We start from the raw sequence: 25,425 nt of genomic DNA on the forward strand, positions 1-25,425 counted from the left end.
AGTTTTACTGAAACAGGGCCTTAAGGTGATTACTAATATGTGTTCCTTTGCTATTCACAGCAGTAAGCCTTTTTGTGACAGGTTGTAAAGCATCTGAATAAACTGTTGGCATATGTATGCAGGTGCATGAGGAAATACTGTTCACATGGGAGTAAGCAGCTGATTGGTGGATAAAGGCAGCCAATCAGCTAACTTGTTACCAAGAGCTCCTGTAGTCATAAGCAGTTTCTTTGTCACATCAGTCTCTGAGGTAGGTCAGACAAAGCCTGTTCTCTTTCTGAGGTAACTTTGTTGTTTGTGATGATTCACTATACCTGTCCAGTCATCCCAGGAGAGCATTTTCATTGAGTGTACAGGATATTAGCCTTTATTGTGTGGTATATATATTACATTCAGTTGTTCCTGTGTGGTATATGATGTGATTATCTTTTCTGGGTCAGACTGGTAATAAAAAGCAAGAGGCTGTCTACAGAAATGTACAGCTTCTCCCTCATACATAGCCTAATATTTGCTAACTGGAGGGGTTTGTCTAAGAAAAAAAGGTAAATAAACCATATGCTGCAAATTGCATAGAGGTTAATGCCCACTGTGTAAATGATGGCTCTCAGTAAAAATGACTGTGTTAGAGAGTAGCCATTTAAGTCATAGGGAGCTGGAACCACAAGGGTTTCTGAGTGTGGCCAAAGGGAACCAAAACAGTAAAAGCAAAACAGTTGGACAATTTACATACATAACAATCTTATCCGTTCTTGCTCACAAATACATACACACAGCAACCTGTGATGCAGAATACAATGAAAAAAATACACTAAGGGCCCATTCACACTCATGATCTCTAAACACTAGCAAAAGCGCTAGGGCTTTGCAAAGCGAGTTTCCAGTGATTTTTCACAGTATGGGAAAGCTATTTTGGGGTCATTGCGTTTCGTAATTGTTCAACCACTTCTGGTTCCGGAGTTTTTACCCCTTGAGGTTCCTGACAATTTTGGCATATCAGCTGTGTCACTGTTGATACAGCATTAACTTTGTATTACCTGTGTCATCAATACATTGGTTGTTTGTTTTTTCAGGACAAACTAGGTTTTGCTTTGGTGATATTTTTTCCAAGTATTTCTTAATTTCTCATGAACTTAATCAAAGAAAATTAGGCGTAAATGCATAAATTATGCATTTTTTCATGTTCCCCCCTTCCTAAATTTTACATGACAAGTGCCACAATTGTAAAACATCTAAAAATGCATTACTTGGCTCGTCCCAATTAAAATGATACCATACATGCCATACTTCATCACTACCAGTAGTTGTGCATGTAATATACTATTATCGGTAGCCTGTGCATTTGTAGCGATTGCATGCACAACATTTCGATGCATAGCGTTGGGTCCCGAGCTGTCGCCCTAGTGATCACATCCGATCACTATGGGCGGCAGCCATTACAAGTGTCCATTAATTGTAACGCAAAGTATAAGTATAGTATTGTATAGTCCAATGGGAGAAAAGCGCTATAGAAATGTTATTGTATTGTATATTGTATTATAGGTGACAAAAAGGGTTTATTAGTCTGGTAAGGGTTAAGGCTGCTTTCACATTAGGATGTTACAGGCGCACGTTAGAGCAGCCTGTAACGCAGCCCAACTGACAGCAATGATAAATGAATTGGCTGTTCACAGTGCCCATGTTGCGTTGGAGCATAACGCAGCACGGTAAATGAAAGTGCAGCATGCTGTGCCGTTATACTCGTATGTGGCTGCGTTCGGATGTTTGCACATGCTCAGTACTGTTTTTTTTTTATTTGACGCATGCGCCGTTGTCGTTCGATAGTATGCGTCAAAAAGTACGCATCATGTACGCATGAAGAGACGCATAACGTGGCTCTATATAACGTCCAACTTCAAAGCTAACATGCGTTGCGTTAGGGGCACGTTATGCGACCTCAATGTCGCATCTAAAGCCACGTCTTGGTGTGAAAGAGCCCTAAAACTTAAAAATACAACACAATTTTTTAATGGCTCACTCTTGCTTTAAAAAAAATATTTTTTCTTTCACCTTACTTTATGTGAATGATTGCTGGTAGCAGCAATCATTCACTATTAGAAGGTTGCACGAGCGTGCACACGTGTCAGGGGCACACACACACACATGCATGAGCGACGGGGGTGCGCAAACGGCGGCATTCTGTACTGGACGTACCTCATACATCCAGGAACACAGAGAGGCACAGAGCTGGACGTACGAGGTATGTCCAAAAACTGTACCAGGTTAACATTGAAAAGCAATTGCTCCAAAATCACCAGTGCTGGGTGAGTAACCTCTCATTTACATTCTTATCAGGACTCTGCATATGGAAGTAGAGAGGGAGATGCTAGGGGCGGGGAATGACCTGCCTTTACAAAATCAGGCACCTGTAGGCAGGTGCCTACCGTGCCTTATGGTAAATCCGGGCCTGAGCGTGGCTTTCTGAGAGCGTATGTGCCCCCCAGCACTTTCTGAGTGTTTTTTAAAAACGTTCCCATTGACGTAAAATTAAATTAAATTAAAATTGTTGAAATTTTTTGAAAAATCAGGATCATTGTGATTTTACCACAATTTTAATGCAAGTCACTGGGAGCGTTTTTTTAAAAAGAGAGAAAGCGCTGACGGTCAGGAAAGCTTTCAGAAAGCACTCATAGTGTATCTATAACCTAAAGTACACCTGAATGAAAGATCGGCATATTTATTTCATTTTAATCAATACCAGTTGCCTGGCATCTGGCTGCAGTAGTATCTGGATCACACACTTGAAACAAGCATGGGGCTAATCCAATCAGACGTCAGTCAAAAACATCTGATCTGTATGCTTGTTCAGCATCCATACCGTAGTTAAAAGTATTAGAAGCAGAGGATCAGCAAGTTAGCCGACGTACATTGTTTAACAAGTAATAAATATGTCAGACTCCATATCCCTCTCAGGTCAGGTGTCCTGCAAACCAAAGCAACCTAGCAACTGCCAAGGAGCCTACTGCTGGAGCTATTTCCCTCTTGCTGCTGTCCGGGCATCCCTGAGGCTGCATTTCCACTTGTGCGGTGGGAATCGTCACTGGGAAAATTCGCACGCGGATACGAATTTCGCATGCGGGTCTATGCAAATTTTCATGCGAATTCGCATGGATGACGATGTTAGCGAATTTAACCAAGGCAGTGCTGGTGTAATTTTCCATTGTTTCTATGCGAATTCGCATGAACATTCGCATACCCAAACCGCATGCGAATTTCCTATTAAATACATTGTATGCGATTCGCATAGCGGTATGCGAATTCTGATGGCTCTGCTGTGCAAATTTTTTCTGCACAAAAAAACCCAAAGGAATCCTGACAAGTGGAAACAGTCCCATTCACTTGTATTGCTATGCGAATTCGCATGCGAAAACATTCATTCATCTCACTGGAAAGAAGTAGAATATTATCTCATCCACACTTTTTCATTCAGAATGCATCATCCCTGAATCTGAGAAGGGCTGAGAATAGCAACTCAGGTCATTTTACCACACTGCTGAGAAGTGATTTTATGGAGAGGACGGAAAATACTTGAAGGTGGAGAAGTGCTTTAACCACTTAATGCAAAATGGACACTTATAAACGTTCTATTATTGCTCTAATTAGTGCACTAGGACATTTATTAAACCTCCATTCTGACAAAATGCATGTGTGTGCCCCATTTTAACCTCTTTAATGAGTGGTTAAAAGACAACTATGGTGGAAAATTGTGAAGTTTAACCACTTCGCATCCAGACCTTGTTTTCCCCTTATTGACCAGAGCAGTTTTGACACTTTAGCGGTGTCCCTTTTTAATCAGCCATAACTTTATCCTTACTCATGACACCTAAATGATCTAGGTATCGTTTTTTCAGGACAAACTAGACTTTCATTGGCGGGTATTTTATCCCTAGACCAAAAAAGTTTTCTACGCATTTTAATGGGAAAAAGAGGGGGAAATGAAAAAAATGCATTTTTTCTCAGTTTTTATCAATTCCAGTTTAAAAATAAAAAGTACCACAGGAGATAAAAACATGTCACCAGTATTATGTCCCCCAGTATAGATAGCAAAATGTGTCCCCAAGTATCAGACCCCCCCCTTATAGCCAGATATGTCCCCAATATCAGTCACCCCCAGTATAGCCCGATGTGTCCTCTGTGTTTGGCACCTCCCGGCATAGATAGATAGATGTATCCCCAGGATTGCTGCCCCTCATGTGTCCATATGTGTCCCCAGGAATAGTGGTCCCCCATTATAGCCAGATGCGCCCTCAGGATTAGCGGGTGCACCCTGGATTAGGGCCCCCCACCATTATAGCCAGATCTGCCCCCAGTATAAAATTATACACATCAAATAAAATTGTACCCCCTCTTATTTTATTGTCCCCCCCCCCAGCTGCACATTTTACCCCCCACCCCCCACCAGGGGCCCCACGCACCCCCATAGGAGCCAGCCAGATGCCCCACCCCCCACCCAGGCAGCCCCCTCGGTGGCCAGATCTGTTACAAAAAAGGATTAGAAAGCAGCCTGACTCACCTTATCTCGTTCCAGCGATCAGCCTGCAGCCCAAGCCTCCGATCGCAGCTCTGCACGCAGCCCTGTGATGCCGGTTACCGGGTCCCGGCTTGATGACGTCATCAAGCCGGGACTCGGCTATTCAGCATCACAGGGCTGCGTGCAGAGCGGAGATCGGAGGCTCGGGCTGCAGGCTGGTCGCTGGAACAGGAAAAGGTGAGTCAGGCTGCTTTCTAATCCTTTTTTTTAGCAGATCCGACCACGGAGGGGGAGAGATGAATGATCACGCTGTTTGCTACAGCGGTGATCGTTCATCCGCGGGGGGTCACTAATTGGCTACAAGGGAACATTTTCCCTTTCACCAATTAGTATTGCAGCTGTTAGTGCCAGGAGGTGCGCTCTGAAGCGCACCTGTTCCTGCACAACAGGGCTGCAAGCAGATCAGTATATCTACGTCGCTGTGGCTTGGAGAGAGCCACAGCTGACATAGATATACCGTAGCAAAGGACAAAGTGCTTAAACTACATACATATAAACTCACTCAGGGCCGGTTCTCTCATGAAGCAAGGTGAAACACTTGCATCAGGTGCAGAGATTACAGGGGCAGCATGTTTGTACTGTGTGTTTACACTTACAGCATGCAGTCAGAGAAGGAGGAGAAGCAAAAGGAGAGCGAGCGAGGGGGAGAGGTCATCACTGCGGAAAATCAGCTTGTTGTGCACTGTGAGGAGTCTGACAGGGAGTGAGGAGGGGGGGGAGGAAGGAGAGCAGCAGTGTTCATTTGACTTGCACTGCAGAAGGGAGGAGGTGGCAATGCTGTCCTGACTGAGGAGGAATGGAGGACGGCCGACTGGCTGAGGGCAGGAATGGGCTTTCGAGTAATCACGAGTGAGTACTCATGATTCAAATGAGGCTTAATTGGCGCAGGTGTGCGGCGGGTATACAAGGGGTTATTTACCCATAATTCCACCATCTGCCCTGCGTTCCAAACAGCTTGCATGCATCCTATTGGTCACGTTGCAAGCCTCACACCGGCGCACTTCCTCCTTCCAGCTTGAAGGCTTTTAATAAAACAGTGAAAATGTTCCTTGCCTATTGAACTATCTACAATCTATGGCAATGTGAGAAAACATCAGTGAATGATTTCTACCCACTAAATTCTGCTGCATTTTCCCAGTTTATTTGTTATTTCCTATTGGGTTTTTGTCAAATTAGGCCATCATGTATTTTAGTGGCTTTTTTCCACCAAACTTTGCCGTTAGCAATGCAAGTTACTGTAGCAACGGTAACGCTACTCGAGTACTGCAGGTTGCGCAAGTAGTTTAACTTGCGGTACTGCTGGTGGAAGTATGGGTAATATTGCTGTGCGCTGTCCGTGCATGACAATATTAAAGCAGTTATGTGTATCAGGCCCAAGATGAAATAAACATATTCGCATATAGTACTGGCACTACTAAGAAATGATGTGAAGTTCCTTTCTGTTTTCCAGTAGAGCTAGAGATGAGCGTAATGACCTAATTACGATTTTGCGAAATTTCGCGTAATTAGTGTAATTATGATTATGGCCGTAAGTACATAATCGTAATGAAGAAGGATTTCGCGAAATTTCGCGTAAGCGTAATTTTCGCGTAATTTTCGCATTACAGTCGTATCATGCCGTAATTTCGCATTAAACGCTACCGTAATTTCGCGTTAAACCGTAACGCTCCGTATAATATAAAAAAGCCGCCGACTTTAAGGGTTAATAGCAAAGCCCCCTTAAATGCTAAGAGCCTCAAATTTGGAGAATATATTAAGGAGATCAGGAGGAATAAGAGGAAAAATTTTTTTTTCAAAAAGACCTTATAGTTTTTGAGAAAATCGATGTTAAAGTTTCAAAGGAAAAATGTAAACATTTAAAAACCCGCCGACTTTAACGGTTAATAGCAAAGCCTGCTTAAAGTTTAGGAACACCAAATTCCCAGGGTATATTAAGGGGATCAGTGGGAATAAGAGGAAAAAAATTTTTTTCAAAAAGACCTTATAGTTTTTGAGAAAATCGATTTTTAAGTTTCAAGGGCGAAAATGTCTTTTAAATGCGGAAAATGTCAGTTTTTTTTGCACAGGTAACAATAGTGTCTTATTTTCATAGATTCCCCCAAGTGGGAAGAGTTTTACTTACTTCGTTCTGAGTGTGGGAAATATAAAAAAAAAACGACGTGGGGTCCCCCCTCCCAGACCTCTTTAACCCCTTGTCCCCCATGCAGGCTGGGATAGCCAGAATGCGGAGCACCGGCCGCGTGGGGCTCCGCACCCTGACTATACCAGCCCGCATGGTCCATGGATTGGGGGGTCTCGGAAGGGGAGGGGCAGCCAAGCTTTCCCCTCCCCCTCCGAGCCCTTGTCCAATCCAAGGACAAGGGGCTCTTCTCCACCTCCGATGGGCGGTGGAGGTGGAGGCCGCGATTTCCTGGGGGGGAGGTTCATGGTGGAATCTGGGAGTCCCCTTTAAAAAGGGGTCCCCCAGATGCCCACCCCCCCTCCCAGGAGAAATGAGTATAGAGGTACTTGTACCCCATACCCATTTCCTTTAAGAGTTAAAGTAAATAAACACACAGACACTTAGAAAAAGTATTTTAATTGAACAAAAAACATAACCACGAAAAAAGTCCTTTAATATTCTTAATTAACCATTAATACTTACCTGTCCCTTTAAATAAATGATCCCTCGCAATATCCTCGGAAATGTTCTATCAGTTACAATGTAACTTTGTTACATTGTAACTACGCCGCACCCGACGCCACTCGCCGCTCAGCCGCCGCATACGCGTCCGTGCAGGACGCTAAGTCCCCGCAGCTCCCGCTGTCCACCCCGCCCACATCTGTCACCCACATGTCACCCACATGTGGGTGACATGTGGGTGACATGTGGGAGAGGCGGGGAGGGCAGCGGAGCCGGCGGGGACTTAGCGTCCTGCACGGACCCGACAGAGCTCTGAGCTATATAGCTCAGAGCTCTGAGAAGCATCTTTGTATTTGGGCTCCAAGGAGCCCCATTGGTCCTTAGCAGACCAATGGGGTTCCTTCAAATCAGAAGGAACCCCATTGGTCTGCTAAGGACCAATGGGGCTCCTTGGAGCCCAAATACAAAGATGCTTTCGAGAGCTCTGAGCTATAGCTCAGAGCTCTGTCGGGTCCTGCAGCGCAGACGCGGCGGCGGCGGCGGCGGCGGTGAGTGACGTCGGGTGCGGCGTAGTTACAATGTAACAAAGTTGTTACATTGTAATAACTTTGTTACATTGTAACTGATAGAACATTTCCGAGGATATTGCGAGGGATCATTTATTTAAAGGGACAGGTAAGTATTAATGGTTAATTAAGAATATTAAAGGACTTTTTTCGTGGTTATGTTTTTTGTTCAATTAAAATACTTTTTCTATGTGTTTGTGTGTTTATTTACTTTTAACTCTTAAAGGAAATGGGTAAGGGGTACTACAAGTACCTCTATACTCATTTCTCCTGGGAGGGGGGTGGGCATCTGGGGGACCCCTTTTTAAAGGGGACTCCCAGATTCCACCATGAACCCCCCACCCAGGAAATCGCGGCCTCCACCTCCACCGCCCATCGGAGGTGGAGAAGAGCCCCTTGTCCTTGGATTGGACAAGGGCTCGGAGGGGGAGGGGAAAGCTTGGCTGCCCCTCCCCTTCCGAGACCCCCCAATCCATGGACCATGCGGGCTGGTATAGTCAGGGTGCGGAGCCCCACGCGGCCGGTGCTCCGCATTCTGGCTATCCCAGCCTGCATGGGGGACAAGGGGTTAAAGAGGTCTGGGAGGGGGGACCCCACGTCGTTTTTTTTTTATATTTCCCACACTCAGAACGAAGTAAGTAAAACTCTTCCCACTTGGGGGAATCTATGAAAATAAGACACTATTGTTACCTGTGCAAAAAAAACTGACATTTTCCGCATTTAAAAGACATTTTCGCCCTTGAAACTTAAAAATCGATTTTCTCAAAAACTATAAGGTCTTTTTGAAAAAAATTTTTTTCCTCTTATTCCCACTGATCCCCTTAATATACCCTAGGAATTTGGTGTTCCTAAACTTTAAGCAGGCTTTGCTATTAACCGTTAAAGTCGGCGGGTTTTTAAATGTATACATTTTTACTTTGAAACTTTAACATCGATTTTCTCAAAAACTATAAGGTCTTTTTGAAAAAAAATTTTTTCCTCTTATTCCTCCTGATCTCCTTAATATATTCTCCAAATTTGAGGCTCTTAGCATTTAAGGGGGCTTTGCTATTAACCCTTAAAGTCGGCGGCTTTTTTATATTATACGGAGCGTTACGGTTTAACGCGAAATTACGGTAGCGTTTAATGCGAAATTACGGCATGAACGAAACGCGAAATTTCGCGTTGAAAATTACGCTTACGGTATTTTCAATTACGATTTTAATGGCAATTTCGCTACGCTAATTTCGCATCGTAATCGCAAATTTCGCATGCGTAATTATAGTAATGCGAAATTACGAAAATTTCAGCTCAACTCTAAGTAGAGCAAGAGTTAAAAAAAAAACTTGAGTTGTTGCTGAATCTGTGCAAAAGAGCTTATCAAACAGCTTGTCCAATCCAGTCAGTTTCTGAAAAGTTAACAGATGCCGAAAGGTATATATTTGCTAGGGAGAACGTATATATAAGGTTTTACTGCAGGGAAGCTCAAAGGGTCATTATGTTTGCTTCTTTTCAGCTAAAATGCAGTGTGGATTCTAAATTGCAATTTTTAAAATAAAGCTATAGATATAAAATAGATAAGACTCTTTTCTATACTACTAATGTTCTATCTATCATCTGTCCTACACATATAATTCATTATATCATAAGTTTATTTTCACTTCAGGTTCACATTAAGGGCTCATTCACACTATGAGCATTTCCGTTTTTTTTAAGCACCCTAAAAGTGCTTGTGCAATGTTTTCCTATGAGAGGGTTCACATGTGAGCGGCTTGATTTCTTTGAAATCGCAAACGCTCTACATGTACTATTTTCAGAGCGCTTTGAATGGAAGGTATAGGGAAATCACAAAGCACTTGAAAAAGCGCTTTGTATAGGGATTTCCCGAGGGCTTTCATGAATAAATACATTGTATTTATTCGTTTCTGGGTCAAAGAGTTCACTTCATGACTGACCTCAGGAAGTGAAAAAGAGAATCGCTCAGCAAAAGCGCTTAGAAAAACACTTACAAAATCGCTTTTCTAAGCCCAAAGCGCAGGGAAAAGCTCTTAAAAAATAGATCTATAAATCGCTCAGCGCTTGTGATAGCGCTGGCGATTTATAATGTGAACAAAGCCTAAGGCAGTTATCACTCTTTAGCTGCCTAAATGCATACATTTCAATGTCCATGTGCGTTTTTCAGTGCGATTTTTTCAGTGTTTTAATTTTTTGTGTGCTTTGTGACTTTATGCAACAAGGACTCTGTTTTTTAAACCAGGAGGAAACGTGTATTGAAATTTGCAATGGACTTTAAGCCTAGTACACACCATACAATTTTCTGTAAGATTTTTCTGTTCTGTAATTAGATTATTTTATGTAAAGTACTGGTAGAGACTGGTCATTCTCTCTTGTGCATTGTCTTCTGGTTATCTCCTGCTGAGTAGAACAATGCCTAATTGCTACGCAGATAGATGCTTAGATAGATCATTTCCAACATGTTGGAAATTATCTATCTGGCAGGTACATCTTACAGAGAATCTTACAGAAAATGTTATGGTGTGTACTAGGCATAATAAAATAATAATAATAATAATTCGAAAACACGAGCAATATGATTATATTGTGTTATCTCTGAGTGATAGCACAAGCTCTTTTAGTAAGAGTGCTCCCTGCATAAAAGTTGATTTTCACTTATCTATAAATACGGGGGGGGGGGGGGGGGACATGCAGTGTAGAGAAATAATAAGCAGCATTTGTTACATAGAATATATTTGTAATTTTAGTGTCCTTTGTAACGTTTACCAGTATATTTCAATTTTATGATTAGCACTGTTTCATTGATAATTGTCTGTAAACCTTTATTTCAACAGTTTTTTTTTCTTGATCGTTTAAAATGGAGGAACCTAGCTTTGTAACAGTAACAGGTAATACTACGAATTGCAATAAGCTATTTACAATTGTGAACTAGCCCTAACATTAGGGATGGAATAAGAACAATTACTTTGTCACCTTGCTGTTTTGAATTAGTATGGCATATATTTCTCTAGACTGGCTTTGAGATGGTGGCTGTATAGCCAGGTGGGGAGATTAACCCTCCTGGCGGTAACCCCGAGCTACCCTCAGGTTAGCCGCTGCAGAGGATCACAGGGCCCCAGGAGGATTTTTTTAAAATAAAATGTGCTCTATATGCTTAAGCTAGCACTTGACTAGCTAACTATGTCCTCCAAGATACGCCGCTCTCCACCATTCCCCCCTGATCGCCAAAATAATACATACCTCCCCAGGGATCCCGCGATGGCGCAGCCTCCCAATCAGCTCCAGGCTTCGCTATGGGGAGGATCGGGACTGCGCATGACGTCGATGACATCAGACGTCATGTCCGATCACCGCCATAGCGACGAGTGAAGCTGAATGGTGAAGCTGCGGCTCTCGCAGGATCGCGGAGGGGTAAATATTGCCGGCGGTGACCAGGGGTGAGGAAGTCGGTTAGTTAGGTGCGACAGGGCTTGGGGGACATAGTTAGCTAGTGAAGTGCTAGCTAAACTATTAAAAAACACATTTTATAAAAAAAAAAAAAAAATCCTCCCGCGGACGCAGCCTCTGAAACTGCGTACCGCCAGGGAGGTTATACCCAACCCCACTCAGTTACTTTTGTCAATTGCATGAGGAAGCGGGTGAAATACCTGTGAAACGGGTTGCTTTGTTTTGTGGAGTATACAATAACATTTTACCTGAATCAGACAATTCGAGTCTTCAATAGGGTGGCACTTCCTCCCATTTTTAAGCTGTTTTTAGTGCATTTTAACTTTCCAGGCACCTCTGTTTTCTCCTACTTTATATATAATTGAAAAATGCTAGGTGTAATTATTTATCCAATCCACTCTTTTTACAATCCACTCAAATGCAAGAATAGCCCAATGACCCCCATGTCCCCTTTTTGAGTTTAAGTAAATTACTACCTACACTCTGCTCTTCAGGAGACATTAGAGATGACCATGCCATGCTAATTATAATGTGCAATTTCACATAATATTTAGCTAATATAGCTACACATAATTATGATTTGGGCATTCAATACATTTTGCATAATCCCATTTGTAGTTACATTAAATGTTATGCCAATTTTAGCAGTTAATAGCGAAGTGATGACTGATAATCATTTCAGCATCTATCTAGTGTCTCTACATACCTGCACGCTACACTACAGAAACTGGTTTTATTGCAGTTGTATAGAGATTTCTCAGCTACACATGTATTTTGTTCCAAAAAAAACCCCTTGTATTTGTCAAATACTACTTCTGTCTAATCATAACTTGTATTTGCCAAATGCCTTTGCTGCCCGCCTAAACCACTACATTATGTAGCCAGCCACTGTTGGGCAATATATGCTGTAGGGCATAGCAAGTGCATTTCTCTAATGCGAACATAACTAACACGTTGCTGACATAGTTATGGTTATTGTAAATGTAGGTTATCAAACTAAATGCTCATTCTCAGGAGGATGCCTGAGGTCTTCTGTATTTACTGCTCTCAGGTGTAGGTTGTAAAACATCCAAAACGGTCACAGGTGTTCTCTGATGTAAACAGAGGTGTCACAGATTGCATTATGGATGCTGAATACATTATGAGATTAGTTTTTCCATACTGCTTGTGACTGACCTCAACCACAAAGAACATTTTTCACTCTGGTGAACCCTTTTACACGCCTCCTGTCAGCCCTTACACAAAGTAACTGCACGTCTTCTTTTCTTTTGAAGACGTCTCCTGCATAACCAAGCACAAGCTGTGGGCTTTCCCACGCCACCTACAAGTCAGGATGCAAAGTGTGCACTGCTTCCTGCGTAGCACAGTTATGGAGAGTCATGTAAAATGCACTGTGATCAGAACAGTAATAGCTCTCAGCAGGGCCGGGCCGAGGCATAGGCTGGAGAGGCTCCAGCCTCAGGGCGCAGTGTAGGAGGGGGCGCACAATTCATTCAGCTGTCTTTCCTAATTGTGTTTGAAACAGAAATAAATAAGAAAAGAGGATACATAGCAGTGACTGCAAGCCAGATAACTAGATATTAAGGTGTTGGGGAGGTTGTGGGCCCTGTGGCCCTCTTAGTCTAATAGCAATCAGTGTGTGACGGCTGGGGTGGGAGGGGTGGAGGGGCGCACTTTGGTGTCTCAGCCTTGGGTGCTGGAGGACCTTGTCCCGGCTCTGGCTCTCAGGGATCCAAGTTTACATATAGCACAAGTCCAAGTTCATAAGACCCAGACATTGCAGAAGGCCATTTCATAATAAATAGGGCTGTGCATACACCATGTGCTTTGTGCATTGTTATTTTGCATATAGCTCAGATTTTCGTTAGTGACTGGTTTGTATTTGTGTCATGGGATGTAAACCTGGGGAAAGAACCAAATAAATGGGCCAATAAATGTAATTATGGAGAAGAATCTATTTCTACTGCACCCAGTAGACACAACTAGATGGACACAAGTTATACAGTAAATGGACACGGTTTCTAAAACTTGTTCTTTATTTATCCGCTAATTATTCTTCAGTCATTTTACTGAGATAGAAGGGAGCACAACATTGGAGCAATGCGTGCTTTCCCAGGCAAATGTCAGAAACTGGTGGAAAACAAAGGGGGGAGGCAACCAGAATAGGACAAATCTGCGTTAAAATCAACTAAAATAGAATAAAGGGGAGGTGGCTTACCTCAATGAAGACAAATTAGAATATTTAATAACAACAAATTTTAATACACACTCGGCAGTGCGCTTTGTGGGTCCCAGCCCACTTCCTCAGGCCGAATCAAAGTGCCAAAAGCTTCTAAAGCCAGCATAAGGAGCGCCTCTTCAGAAACTGGTGGAACTTCTATAGCTGAAAAAACCAAATGGAGCCAAGCAAGACTATTCAGTTAGGGAGTTCAATTTGATAGTCAGGTGGCAGAATGGTTGGTTTAACTGACATACTTCAGGCAAAGTACCCATCTCCTGCATGGAAAATATACTTTTTTTTGTTCTTGCAATGTCGTGCAACCACTGCTTATGAAGGCTCAACCATATTTGATAGGTTTCATCACTACACTCTTGATATTTGGCTTAGGCGAACGCTGTAAAAATAGTGCAGGAGATTTGGGAGCAGCCAGCGCCACCATAGGCTGTGATAGGAATTACAGCTATAGCAGCATTCAGCGAGTAATTTGGGCGCCATCAAAAGACGGAGCACAAATTATGGTAAAAAACACTGTAATTCAGCCGCCAGCAATAGCTGGAAGCCGAATTATATCTTTCCCCCACTATCCATGGCGGCCTGGAGGGGGAATGGTAATTAACGCTGCCGGACTTGTGCAGGAGCAGGGTTAGCCGTTTATCAGCTTTACCCTGCGCTTAACTCTCCCGGCGGCATATACATAGGTACGTAGCTTCGGACCTCATTATGGTTTGCAAGTCCAGATTAACATAATACTAACTAAGATTAGAAAGAAAGAGAATATATCAAGTGCAGGAAGAAGGCTGAAGGAAGGCAGAGGGCCCCAAAAAGGAGAGATTTAGCTATACCCCTTATTCTGGATAGTATGGCTAATTATTAAGTTTATCTACACAAAAATCATAAAACTTTCTGTAAATGGGAACTGGTCAAAATTGCAACTGGAAAATATACCGTACTTTCTTAAAATGTCCATTGTTTCAGAGGTCTTCTTTTACAGTAAATTGCCCAGAATTCCTTGGTCAATAAGCAGAAAATGTTGCATATGCTATTTGTGCTGAAGCATAGAGTGAATGCAAATAGATGTGATAACTTCTATTCAGTATCCTTTTTATAAGAAAACAGGTGTGCAGTAGTTTACTTCATGTCCTGCTAAAATGTGCCTTAGCTGTATTGGGGTGGAATCAGATGATAACCATCAACTGATGTCCAAGAAGAATTCCATGTTTAACTCAGAAAACAGAAAAAAAGAAAACGTGAAAGAGCGCTCACAGTCTGTACTGGTGTTTGCCACTTGGTAGTAGGACAGGTCTCACTTGGTTCAAGTGGGCTGTGTGGGTGAGGCAGTTGCTGGTAGTCGCAGTAGTCCCACTTATAGCCGTGAAAACATACAGTTTTGAATTGGACAACAGGAACAAATTCCTGGAATCTAAACTTCAAGAAATGACTGCAAAGGAAAACCGGAATAGCTTTATAGTCTTACCATCTTCCTTTCTCATTTGTGCATCTTTTAGTGCAACTTTCAGTTTATTATTCTGGACATTATTATGGTCCACCATATTTTAAAACCTTACAAGATATGTGTAACGATCGGTGTCAGCACACAGAGAGAATCTGCTTATTGGTGATCTGCAGTATCACCAAGAATACAGATATATACCCGATTATTGATGATCTGCAGAACACCAATAATACAAGTATAACTAACCTCTGGACACCTATATAGTGTGAGTGTTTGGTGCAACAGTAATGACTTTGAGTGGGACCACCCAAGGAGCAGGTGGTCCTTGGCAGTATGAGAAATACCTCCCTCTGGGAAGTGCGAAGACCTTCCAACAGCCTGAGACGGGCAGATAAGGTAAAGAGACAGAAGGCTGATTTGGTAACCAGGGACAGGCAGGGTTGGCAACAGGTAATCAGATATGCGTAGGTACCGAATCAGAAAGCAGAAGGAAAGTCAGGAAAGCAATAGGTCATAACAGATATCAAACAATGCCTAGTCTTGGGTGTGAGGTCCGTGGTCTCAACACCCTGGAACTAGTCTGAAGTATAACACAATGGTAACACAGTGTCCCTAGTCTTGGGTGTGAGGTCCGTGGTCTCAACACCCTGCAACTAGTCTGAAGTATAACACAATGGTAACACAGTGTCCCTAGTCTTGGGTGTGAGGTCCGTGGTCTCAACACCTTGGAACTAGTCTGAAGTATAAGACAATGGTGACACAGTATCCCTAGTCTTGGGTGTGAGGTCCGTGGTCTCAACACCCTGGAACTAGTCTGAAGTATAACACAATAGTAACACAGAAATAATCTGGCTCAGTGTGAATTCCCAGGTCCTCCTGGTTCTAACACACTGTGGGATCTGACTATGGTCTGAGTGCTTTCACGTAAGTGTTCGCAACGGCAGACAACTTGAGACTGACCAGCAATAACTATATATAGAGCGGCGCTCCCCGGCGCCACCCATTGCTGATCAACCAATAGCCACTCGCTCTGAGATCAGCTGACCAACCTGGTCAGCTGATCCCTCCTCGTTTGTCATAAAGGTTCTGCCTCTCAGCGCGCGCGTATTCCTCAATCTGTGTGCACTAACAGGCCCAGCCACATCAGACGCACGCTGCCGCATGCAAACCGCCAGAGCTGGACGCGGATCCAGCCGCCTCGCTGGTTTGAAAAACATACCACTTTATGTGTTTCTAACTAGTTTTGTTGCTGTGCCTCTTATCCTGCCTTCCAAAGCTACCAGTTTTCACATGAACACCTCAAAACTGCATTGACACCCTAGGGACATATAGTGGGGGGAGAAAGCCCTCTAGTGGAGGCAGGGCCGGGCCGAGGCATAGGCTGGAGAGGCTCCAGCCTCAGGGCGCAGTGTAGGAGGGGGCGCACAATTCATTCAGCTGTCATTCCTAATTGTGTATGAAGCAGAAAGAAATAACAAAAGGGGATACATAGCAGTGACTGCAAGCCAGATAACTAGATATTAAGGTGTTGGGGAGGTTGTGGGCCCTGTGGCCCTCTTAGTCTAATAGCAATCAGTGTGTGACAGCTGGGGTGGGAGGGATGGAGGGGCGCACTTTGGTGTCTCAGCCTTGGGTGCTGGAGGACCTTGTCCCTGCTCTGAGTGGAGGAACAGAGAGCAACTTATCCCCTTAAAAAAAGTTTTGACCCCTTTTCTCACTAATAAAAAAAACAGGAATAGAACTTACATTTTTTGATTTATCTTTTATATTATAAGATGTATAAAAACGATAATTATAATATTAAATAAGGTAACTTTATCTTTTTTGATATTCTTCTTTTCTCTAAAGAGGCCATTAACAGCCTCTTGCAAAGACAAACCCTAACAGGTGTGAGCAATCTAATTGATCAAATATTCAGTGAAATTAAATACCTGGAAGAGAATGCAAGACACAGTTCTCCAGATACTAAGGTCAGTAAAGAGTCTCATCATCATCAGTTCCTGTCTGCTTCCTCCCTGGTCACTGTGTAATAGAACATTTACATCTCTAGCATGAGAGATTCCCTACACAATCTGCTCATAGTATTCAAAATGTGTTGGCCCTCATTCCACATGGAAGTGGTAAAATTGGACAATCATTGGCCAGTAAGTATTGGATGTGTACATGCACCCAAGGTGCCCGCTAACAGTACAGTTTTCAGCAAAGAATTGCCCAAGTGATCAGATAAATGCAATCGGATTGGCAGAAAAGAAACCCCATTCATGTCCCAAATTGACTGTGAATGATTCAGAAGATGATCATTCAATGACAATGTAGTTGAACATTGAACATCTTCATAATCGGTGGTGATTGATAGGAAGAACAGATTGGTTTGTTGATGCTGAAATAATTTTATTATTTATTTTATTTTTATTTTATTTCTTATCACATTTATTTATTTGCTTGGGCAATTTTTTGCTGAAATCTGTACCGTTATTGGGAATTGTAAAAGGGACAATCTAAAGAGTGTTTACACGCATTCAATTTGATTTGCCAATTTTACCAATTCCAAATAGTTAAAGCCTGCCAGGCAAGTAGCCTTTTTAGAAAACCAGAAAGCTCCTTTCATATTCCTCTAACTGTAGCCATTGTATTTACTAATATGCCTGTAAAACACCACGAGCACTTTAACCACATTTTGAAAATAAAAACAAACTTTAAAATCCAAGGGCCCCATTTATAAAACCGCATCAAAATGTGAACTGTCATTTCACATCTGTAACACTAAAAAATGCTGGCATCATATTTCTAAAGATTCAGAGATGTACAGGGAGTGCAGAATTATCAGGCAAGTGGTATTTTTGAGGAACAACCATGTTCTCAATGAACGCAAAAAAACTCATTAATATCAAAGCTGAATTTTTGAAAGTAGTTTTTAGTTTGTTTTTAGTTTTAGCTATTTCAGGGGGATATCTGTGTGTGCAGGTGACTATTACTGTGCATAATTATTAGGCAACTTAACAAAAAACAAATAAATACCCATTTCAATTATTTATTTTTACCAGTGAAACCAATATAACATCTCAACATTCACAAATATACATTTCTGACATTCAAAACAAAACAAAAACAAATCAGTGACCAATATAGCCACCTTTCTTTGCAAGGACACTCAAAAGCTTGCCATACATGGATTCTGTCAGTGTTTTGATCTGTTCACCATCATCCTTGTGTGCAGCAGCAACCACAGCCTCCCAGACACTGTTCAGAGAGGTGTAATGTTTTCCCTCCTTGTAAATCTCACATTTTATGATGGACCACAGGTTCTCAATGGGGTTCAGATCAGGTGAACAAGGAGGCCATGTCATTACTTTTTCTTCTTGTATACCCTTTCTCGCCAGCCACGCTGTGGAGTACTTGGACGCATGTGATGGAGCATTGTCCTGCATGAAAATCATGTTTTTCTTGAAGGATGCAGACTTCTTCCTGTACCACTGCTTGAAGAAGGTGTCTTCCAGAAACTGGCAGTAGGACTGGGAGTTGAGCTTGACTCTATCCTCAACCCGAAAAGGCCCCACAAGCTCATCCTTGATGATACCAGCCCAATCCAGTACTCCACCTCCACCTTGCTGGCGTCTGAGTCGGACTGGAGCTCTCTGCCCTTTACCAATCCAGCCACGGGCCCATCCATCTGGCCTATCAAGACTCACTCTCATTTCATCAATCCATAAAACCTTAGAAAAATCAGTCTTGAGATATTTCTTGGCCCAGTCTTGACGTTTCAGCTTGTGTGTCTTGTTCAGTGGTGGTCGTCTTTCAGCCTTTCTTACCTTGGCCATGTCTCTGAGTATTGCACACCCTGTGCTTTTGGGCACTCCAGTGATGTTGCAGCTCTGAAATATGGCCAAACTGGTGGCAAGTGGCATCTTGGCAGCTGCACGCTTGACTTTTCTCAGTTCATGGGCGGTTATTTTGTGCCTCGGTTTTTCCACACACTTCTTGTGACCCTGTTGACTATTTTGAATGAAACGCTTGATTGTTCGATGATCACGCTTCAGAAGCTTTGCAATTTTAAGAGTGCTGCTTCCCTTTGCAAGATATCTCACTATTTTTGACTTTTCTGAGCCTGTCAAGTCCTTCTTTTGACCTATTTTGCCAAAGGAAAGGAAGTTGCCTAATAATTATGCACACCTGATATAGGGTGTTGATGTCATTAGACCACACCCCTTCTCATTACAGAGATGCACATCACCTAATATGCTTAATTGGTAGTAGGCTTTCGAGCCTACACAGCTTGGAGTAAGACAACATGCATAAAGAGGATGATGTGGTCAAAATACTAATTTGCCTAATAATTCTGCACTCCCTGTACACTGCTAGTGCTAATGCCACTTTGAATCTACCCCCTCCCGCCCCCCACCCCCCCCCCACACACACACACCAGCAGCCAATGCAAATCCCTCCCAATCAGGGGGCTGACTTTGGGTCAGTCGTGGATATTTCTATTAGTGAAAGGACAGTCTCCTGCTGTCTCATTAGTCAATCGTGTGACTCAATTCATCCAATGGGAAGTTGGCAGTTAGGTGAGGTACACTGCTGTTTTTTGCAGCAGAGCTAACTTACAAAACTACACTGCCCTTTTATGTATAGGAAAAAGGAAATAACATAGAAGAAATGTAGACTTGCGTGTGATTTAAGAATGCATTATTTTTATTAATATTAGTATACAAAATAAGAAATGATCATTATCCTCCTGTGCAACACACTTAAGAGGCCCTAAAATGTGTTAAAACCTGTAAACTGCATAAAAATTAAGTTGCTGTTGTGTGACATGTGGCATATTACTAAGCATGCTCCAAAACAATAAAAGACAAAGCAGTTGTAACCCAGCTACATGTGGCATACATTGAGCAATTAAGTTGCAGGATCAAGAAGAGACTGATAATTGACGAAGACCATCTAAAGAAAGTATAGCTTACTTAGTATATTAGCAAGATGATGCATAACAGATATTACCGAGAGGTCTACTTGAGAAAGAGCAGCAGTTTAGAAACAAATGGCCTGAGAAAATGCTGCAGTAGATTGCAGGCTACACAGGCACACAGAATATATACCCTTCATTTTAGAATACAGCGTTATTGTTAATATTGCTTGAGACATGGTTGTTTCTGGTGGATAGATGAAATTTTCAGAAAACAAAAACAGAGAAAGACCAGGAGCCAAATACAGTAGTTTAGTATTGCGCAAAGGTGGATCAGCCAATCACCAGGCCGCCTCCGAATGGCCACCAATCAGAGGTGCGCTGAGCCCCCCCCCCCCCCCCCCCCCAAGAAACTACAAACGCACCTTGAAACCAAACAGAAGCTCTTCATAAACATTAATAAGCATTGCTATTAAGTGGGAGCAGCTGACCAAAGTTACTTACATTTGTACATGGCGAGGAAAGGAACAGCGCTACTTAAAAACAGATTGCATTCTTATGACTACCTGCTTGAGAGTGCAAGCCCCACTAGTGGGATAAAATACACACCCAGCATTCAAATAAAATGCACCTGTCTACCATTGGAGGATGTTGGTTTCCGTAATAGCTTGCATGCAACTTATTAAGTACTCATCCCTCCCACTGCAAAGAAGTCATCCCCCATGGGAGGGGCCCTAACACTAACTAATCCTAAATTATGCATATGCATAGCCTGGGTGCGCTACCAAGTAAAAATTCAAAATTGTGCAAAGGTGGATCAGCGCATCACCAGGCCGCCTCCGAATGGCCTCCAATCAGAGATGCGCTGAGCCCCCCCCCCCCAAAGAAACTACAAACGCACCTTGAAACCAAACAGAAGCTCTGCATAAACATCAATAAGCAATGCTATTAAATGGGAACAGCTGACCAAAGTTACTTACATTTGTACATGGCGAGGATGCAATCTGTTTTTAAGTAGCACTGCTTCTTTCCTTGCCATGTACAAATGTAAGTAACTTTGGTCAGCTGCTCCCATTTAATAGCATTGCTCATTGATGTTTATGCAGAGCTTCTGTTTGATTTCAAGGTGCATTTGTAGTTTCTTGGGGGGGCTCAGCGCACCTCTGATTGGCGGCCATTCTGGGGTGGCCTGGTGATGCGCTGATCCAGCTTTGCACAATTTTAAATTTTTACTAGGTAGCGCAACCAGGCTATGCATATGCATAATTTAGGATTAGTTAGTGTTAGGGCCCCTCCCATGGGATGACTTCTTCGCAGTGGGAGGGACGAGTACTTAATAAGTTGCATGCCAGCTATTATGGAAACCAACATTTTCCAATGGTAGACAGGTGCATTTTATTTGAATGCTGGGTGTGTATTTTATCCCACTAGTGAGGCTTGAACTCTCAAGCAGGTAGTCATAAGGATGCGATCTGTTTAGCGCTGTTCCTTTCCTCACCATGTACAAATTTAAGTAACTTTGGTCAGCTGCTCCCATTGAATAGCAGTAGTTTAGTATGCCTCTACATCCTATGTTAGTTGCAAGAAGTTGTTGTAAGAAGTAATTTACTCACAAAGACTCGTTTTAAATTCAGGGAGAGACCCGCCGACATCAAAGTAGGTGTTAAATCAAATTATAATTGGCTGGAGTCACCCAAAATACAATAAAATAATCCAAAACATAAAAAAAAAACATTTTTGAACTATTTGTTCTATTTTTGGGTGCCTCCAGCCAATGATCTATTGCTCATATTTGATTATGCATGATCATACATGATTATTTTTTTTGTAATAAACTTTGTAATGTCTTTTATTTTTGCATAGGCTGAGGAATGTGCTATTAACTTGTGGAACTGGGGAGTAGCAAAGAAGTCAGAAAATGTCATTACTGAGATAGAAAAAGCTAAAGGTAAAGAAGTTAATTTTTGAACATCTGTGAGATAACAGTGTTCTCACGAAGGGGTTAAGGGTGTGATTAACCGAGGAGCTGAAAATCACCAACTCAAGGAAAATATATAAAAATAATCCTTGCTCAGAGGAGAACATACAAATAGGTTCAGTTAAATTTTTCACAAGCGCTGGACTGAATGTTTCTGCTGCTTATTGTACCCCTGAATAGGGAAAAACTATTACTGAATGAAGCCAATTGTGGGCTATATTACATTCTCCGGAGTGACCAGATGCTGCAGTGACCGACATATGCACAGCAATCTTCTACATACTATTTATTTCATTGTCTTTTTATCTTCTTTAAAGTGCACATAAAGTGAAGCAAATTACCCCTAGGGGGGTCCTAAAGAGGCTTCCCCCTTCCTCCTCAGCAGAGGGACTCCAGTGCTTGGTTCCCCGAAGATCCACTTGTCGCATGTGCATGCACAGTAGCAGCTTCCTGACAACAATAGCAATTCATTGGCCTGCGCAGGCGCACTGGAGGCTTTCCATTTGGGCTCCAGCAGAAATAGCCGAGCCCGACCGGATTTGTTGTACTGCGCAGATGCAGAGCATGAATGGAAAGCCACTAGAGTGCCTGTGCAGGCAGGCCAGTGGATTGCTATTGTTGTTTGGAAGCTCGGAGGTTGTTGCATTGAATGGAGCAGCTGGAGGAGGAATGGGAAGTCTCATTAGGCTTCCTCCTCCTGACGTAAGTATTCATTTTTTGTTAATTTTAAAATGTCATGTTTCTTTTAAAGAGAATCTGTTCTCTAAAATTCTTTCAATAAAAATCATATCATTCTATTCATTTTGTTCTCCTGGGCCCCTCTGTGCTGTTTCTGCCACTCCCTGCTGCAATCCTGGCTTGTAATTGCCAGTTTTAGGCAGTGTTTACAAACAAAAGACATGGCTGCTAACCAGAGTATGATAGGCTGAGAGGAGCTCGGTCTGTGACTCACACAGAGCCTGGAGGGGGCGTGGAGAGGGTGTGTATAGCTTCTATCCTATCACAAGCAGACCAGCACATTCCTGCCTGAGTGCCTGGGCCCGACAAAGCCGTCAGAGAAAAGAAGATTAGATTATATAACAGAGATAATACAGCCACTGTGCAACTAGGAAAGGCTGCAGTAAGACAGACCACATTAGAACAGGTATAGGAACTTATAGGATAGAAGAAATAAGGCTGAAAATTTTGTTACAGAGTCTCTTTAAAGAGAACCAGAGATGTAGAAAACATTTTTTTATACATACCTGGGGCTTCCTCTAGCCTCATAAGCCTTGATCGCTTCCACGCCGCCGTCCTCCGCCGCCTCTATTCGCCGGCATCGGGTCCCGTACTCCCGCCCAGTCGAGCCAGTCGAGGCAAGCGCACTGCGTCACTGCCAGCGGATGCGGCCAATTGTCCGCATCACAGGTGCTCCCTCCATATACGTATGCATGCGCCTCCATACTGCGCAGGCGCATGCGTACGGATATGGAGGGAGCCCCTGTGATGCGGAAAATTGGCCGCATCTGCCGAAAGTGACAGGACCCGGTACCATGGATAGAGGCAGTGGAGGATGGGGGCGTGGGAGCGATCCAGGCTTATGGGGCTGGAGGAAGCCCCAGGTATGTATAGTAGCTTTTCCTATTTTTTAGTTTGCTCCGTCTCTGGTTCCCTTTAACCACTTCACCACTGAGGGGTTTTACCCCCTGACCACCAGAGCAATTTTCACCTTTCAGCGCTCCTTCCATTCATTCGTCTATAACTTTATTATTACTTATCCCAATGAAATGAACTATATCTTGTTTTTATTGCCACCAATTAGGCTTTCTTTAGGTGGGACATTATGCCAAGAATTATTTTATTCTAAATGTGTTTTAATGGGGAAATAGGAAAAAATGTGGGAAAAAATTATTATTTTTCAGTTTTCGGCCATTATAGTTTTTAAATAAAGCATGCTACTGTAATTAAAACCCATGAAATGTATTAACCCATATGTTCCGGTTATAAAACCATTTAAATTATGTCCCTATCACAATGTTTGGCGACAATATTTTATTTGGAAATAAAGGTGCATTTTTTTCAGTTTTGCATCCATCCCTAATTACAAGCCCGCAGTTTATAAAGTAACAGTGTTATACCCTCTTGACATAAATATTTAAAAAGTTCAGTCCCTAAGGTAACTATTTATGTTGTTTTTTTTTATTGTATTTTTTTTTTTTTTTAATTACAAAAAAAAATAAAATTGGGGAGTGTGGGAGGTAATGAGTTAATTTATTGTGTAAATGTAATGTTTGTATATGTAAAATGCTTTTAGGGTGTAGTTTACTATTTGGCCACAAGATGGCCACAGAGTGTTTGTTTACATGCGACCTGTAAGCGTCCGGAAGGACGCTTACAGGAAGCAGTAGGAGGCTGGGAGACGCACAATGATCTTGCTGTTTCTGAAAGAAGCAGCAGATCATTGCGGGGGCTAGATCAACGAACGGGAATGGATTTTCCCGTTCATTGATCTCTGGGCGAGCGGGCGGCGACGTGCACGAGCGGCGAGTGCGCGCGCACGAGCGGCGGGAGCGCGGACAGCGGCGGTAGCGCGGAAGGTACGGATTTCTCCGTCCCTGGTTTTTTAGGAGGGAAAAAGGGGCGGAGAAATTCGTACCGCTGGGGGTAAAGTGGTTAAGCATAAACATGTATAATTATTTTTAATGAGATTCTTTGGACAATCCCTACTCATATCTCTTGTTCAAGAAAAATACATAGGTAAAATAAAACAAAAAATAACAGCATATCATCATATACTGTTACTTTCCTCAGCTGTACATATAGTTCTTACTTCAGCAACAAATCTACCGGTAATTATTTTACCTGTGCTGTAACTGAATACTATATTCTTTATAATCAATGTCCATGGTACAATAGTATACTGTATTATATTCAAATCATTTGTTTAAATCCCAGTACAACTTTTCTCCAAAGCTATTACACAAACTTTGGCTCATAAAGTATTTGCTATGCAACCTTCTATAGGTGGAACTGGTCATTGGCACAAGATTATACAACAGTATATGCTTTTGCTTGGATTCCTCAGGCACCAACATGCACCAAATTTGCAGAGTTGGGTTAACCACTCTTATTGAATTCCACAGCCCAAATAAAACAAAAAAGAACGCCAATAAAAATAATATGATACTAACTCCAAACTTAAAGAGGAACAGTAATTACATATAATAGAATGTAGTAAATGATTGTAAATTAATCAGGATACACACTTTTACATTAAATATCCTGGTTTCAGCATCAGAAACATCTCCTATAGCCAAATATTACTCTATATTGGTATGTAGCCCCACACTCTCAGTGAGGCTTGTCCCATGCTGTCTATTATGCAGATTCCCTCCCATAACTCCCGGCTTTAGGCATAGGAGACAGTGAGACAGTCTTTAATAGTAGGGCTACTATGACACTTCTAAAATCTCAGAATTATCCCCATCCTAGCATCTACTGCAAGTGATTTGAATCATATGGATTTCTTACATCTGGCCATAGCCTTAATTTCTTTGGGTACAACACAGAAAATTCAACACTTATTTCAGTAGCCAAGAATTGATTCACATATTCATATTAAACTTGCCCCATACATATACAAATAATGTATATACAATCATCTGTTTTTAATGATAACCAGTATATATACAGTAGC

The 25,425-nt window shown here is 42.3% G+C and overlaps 1 protein-coding gene across 4 annotated transcripts in view; it reads left to right on the forward strand.

The window, feature by feature from the left end:
- The first annotated feature begins 201 nt into the window (after window positions 1–201).
- TEX11 (testis expressed 11) overlaps window positions 202–25,425 on the forward strand; it is a 239,213-nt gene continuing 213,989 nt past the window's right edge. For all 4 annotated transcript variants that reach the window (XM_068247619.1, XM_068247620.1, XM_068247621.1 and 1 more), the window contains exons 1-4: window positions 202–250; window positions 10,585–10,638; window positions 16,720–16,841; window positions 21,635–21,719. In XM_068247619.1, the coding sequence (XP_068103720.1) occupies window positions 10,608–10,638; window positions 16,720–16,841; window positions 21,635–21,719 (238 nt within the window). In that variant the 5' untranslated portion in view covers window positions 202–250; window positions 10,585–10,607. The remainder of the gene's footprint in view (window positions 251–10,584; window positions 10,639–16,719; window positions 16,842–21,634; window positions 21,720–25,425) is intronic.

This window comes from Hyperolius riggenbachi, chromosome 8, assembly GCF_040937935.1.
Source record: "Hyperolius riggenbachi isolate aHypRig1 chromosome 8, aHypRig1.pri, whole genome shotgun sequence".
Lineage (NCBI taxonomy): Eukaryota > Metazoa > Chordata > Amphibia > Anura > Hyperoliidae > Hyperolius > Hyperolius riggenbachi.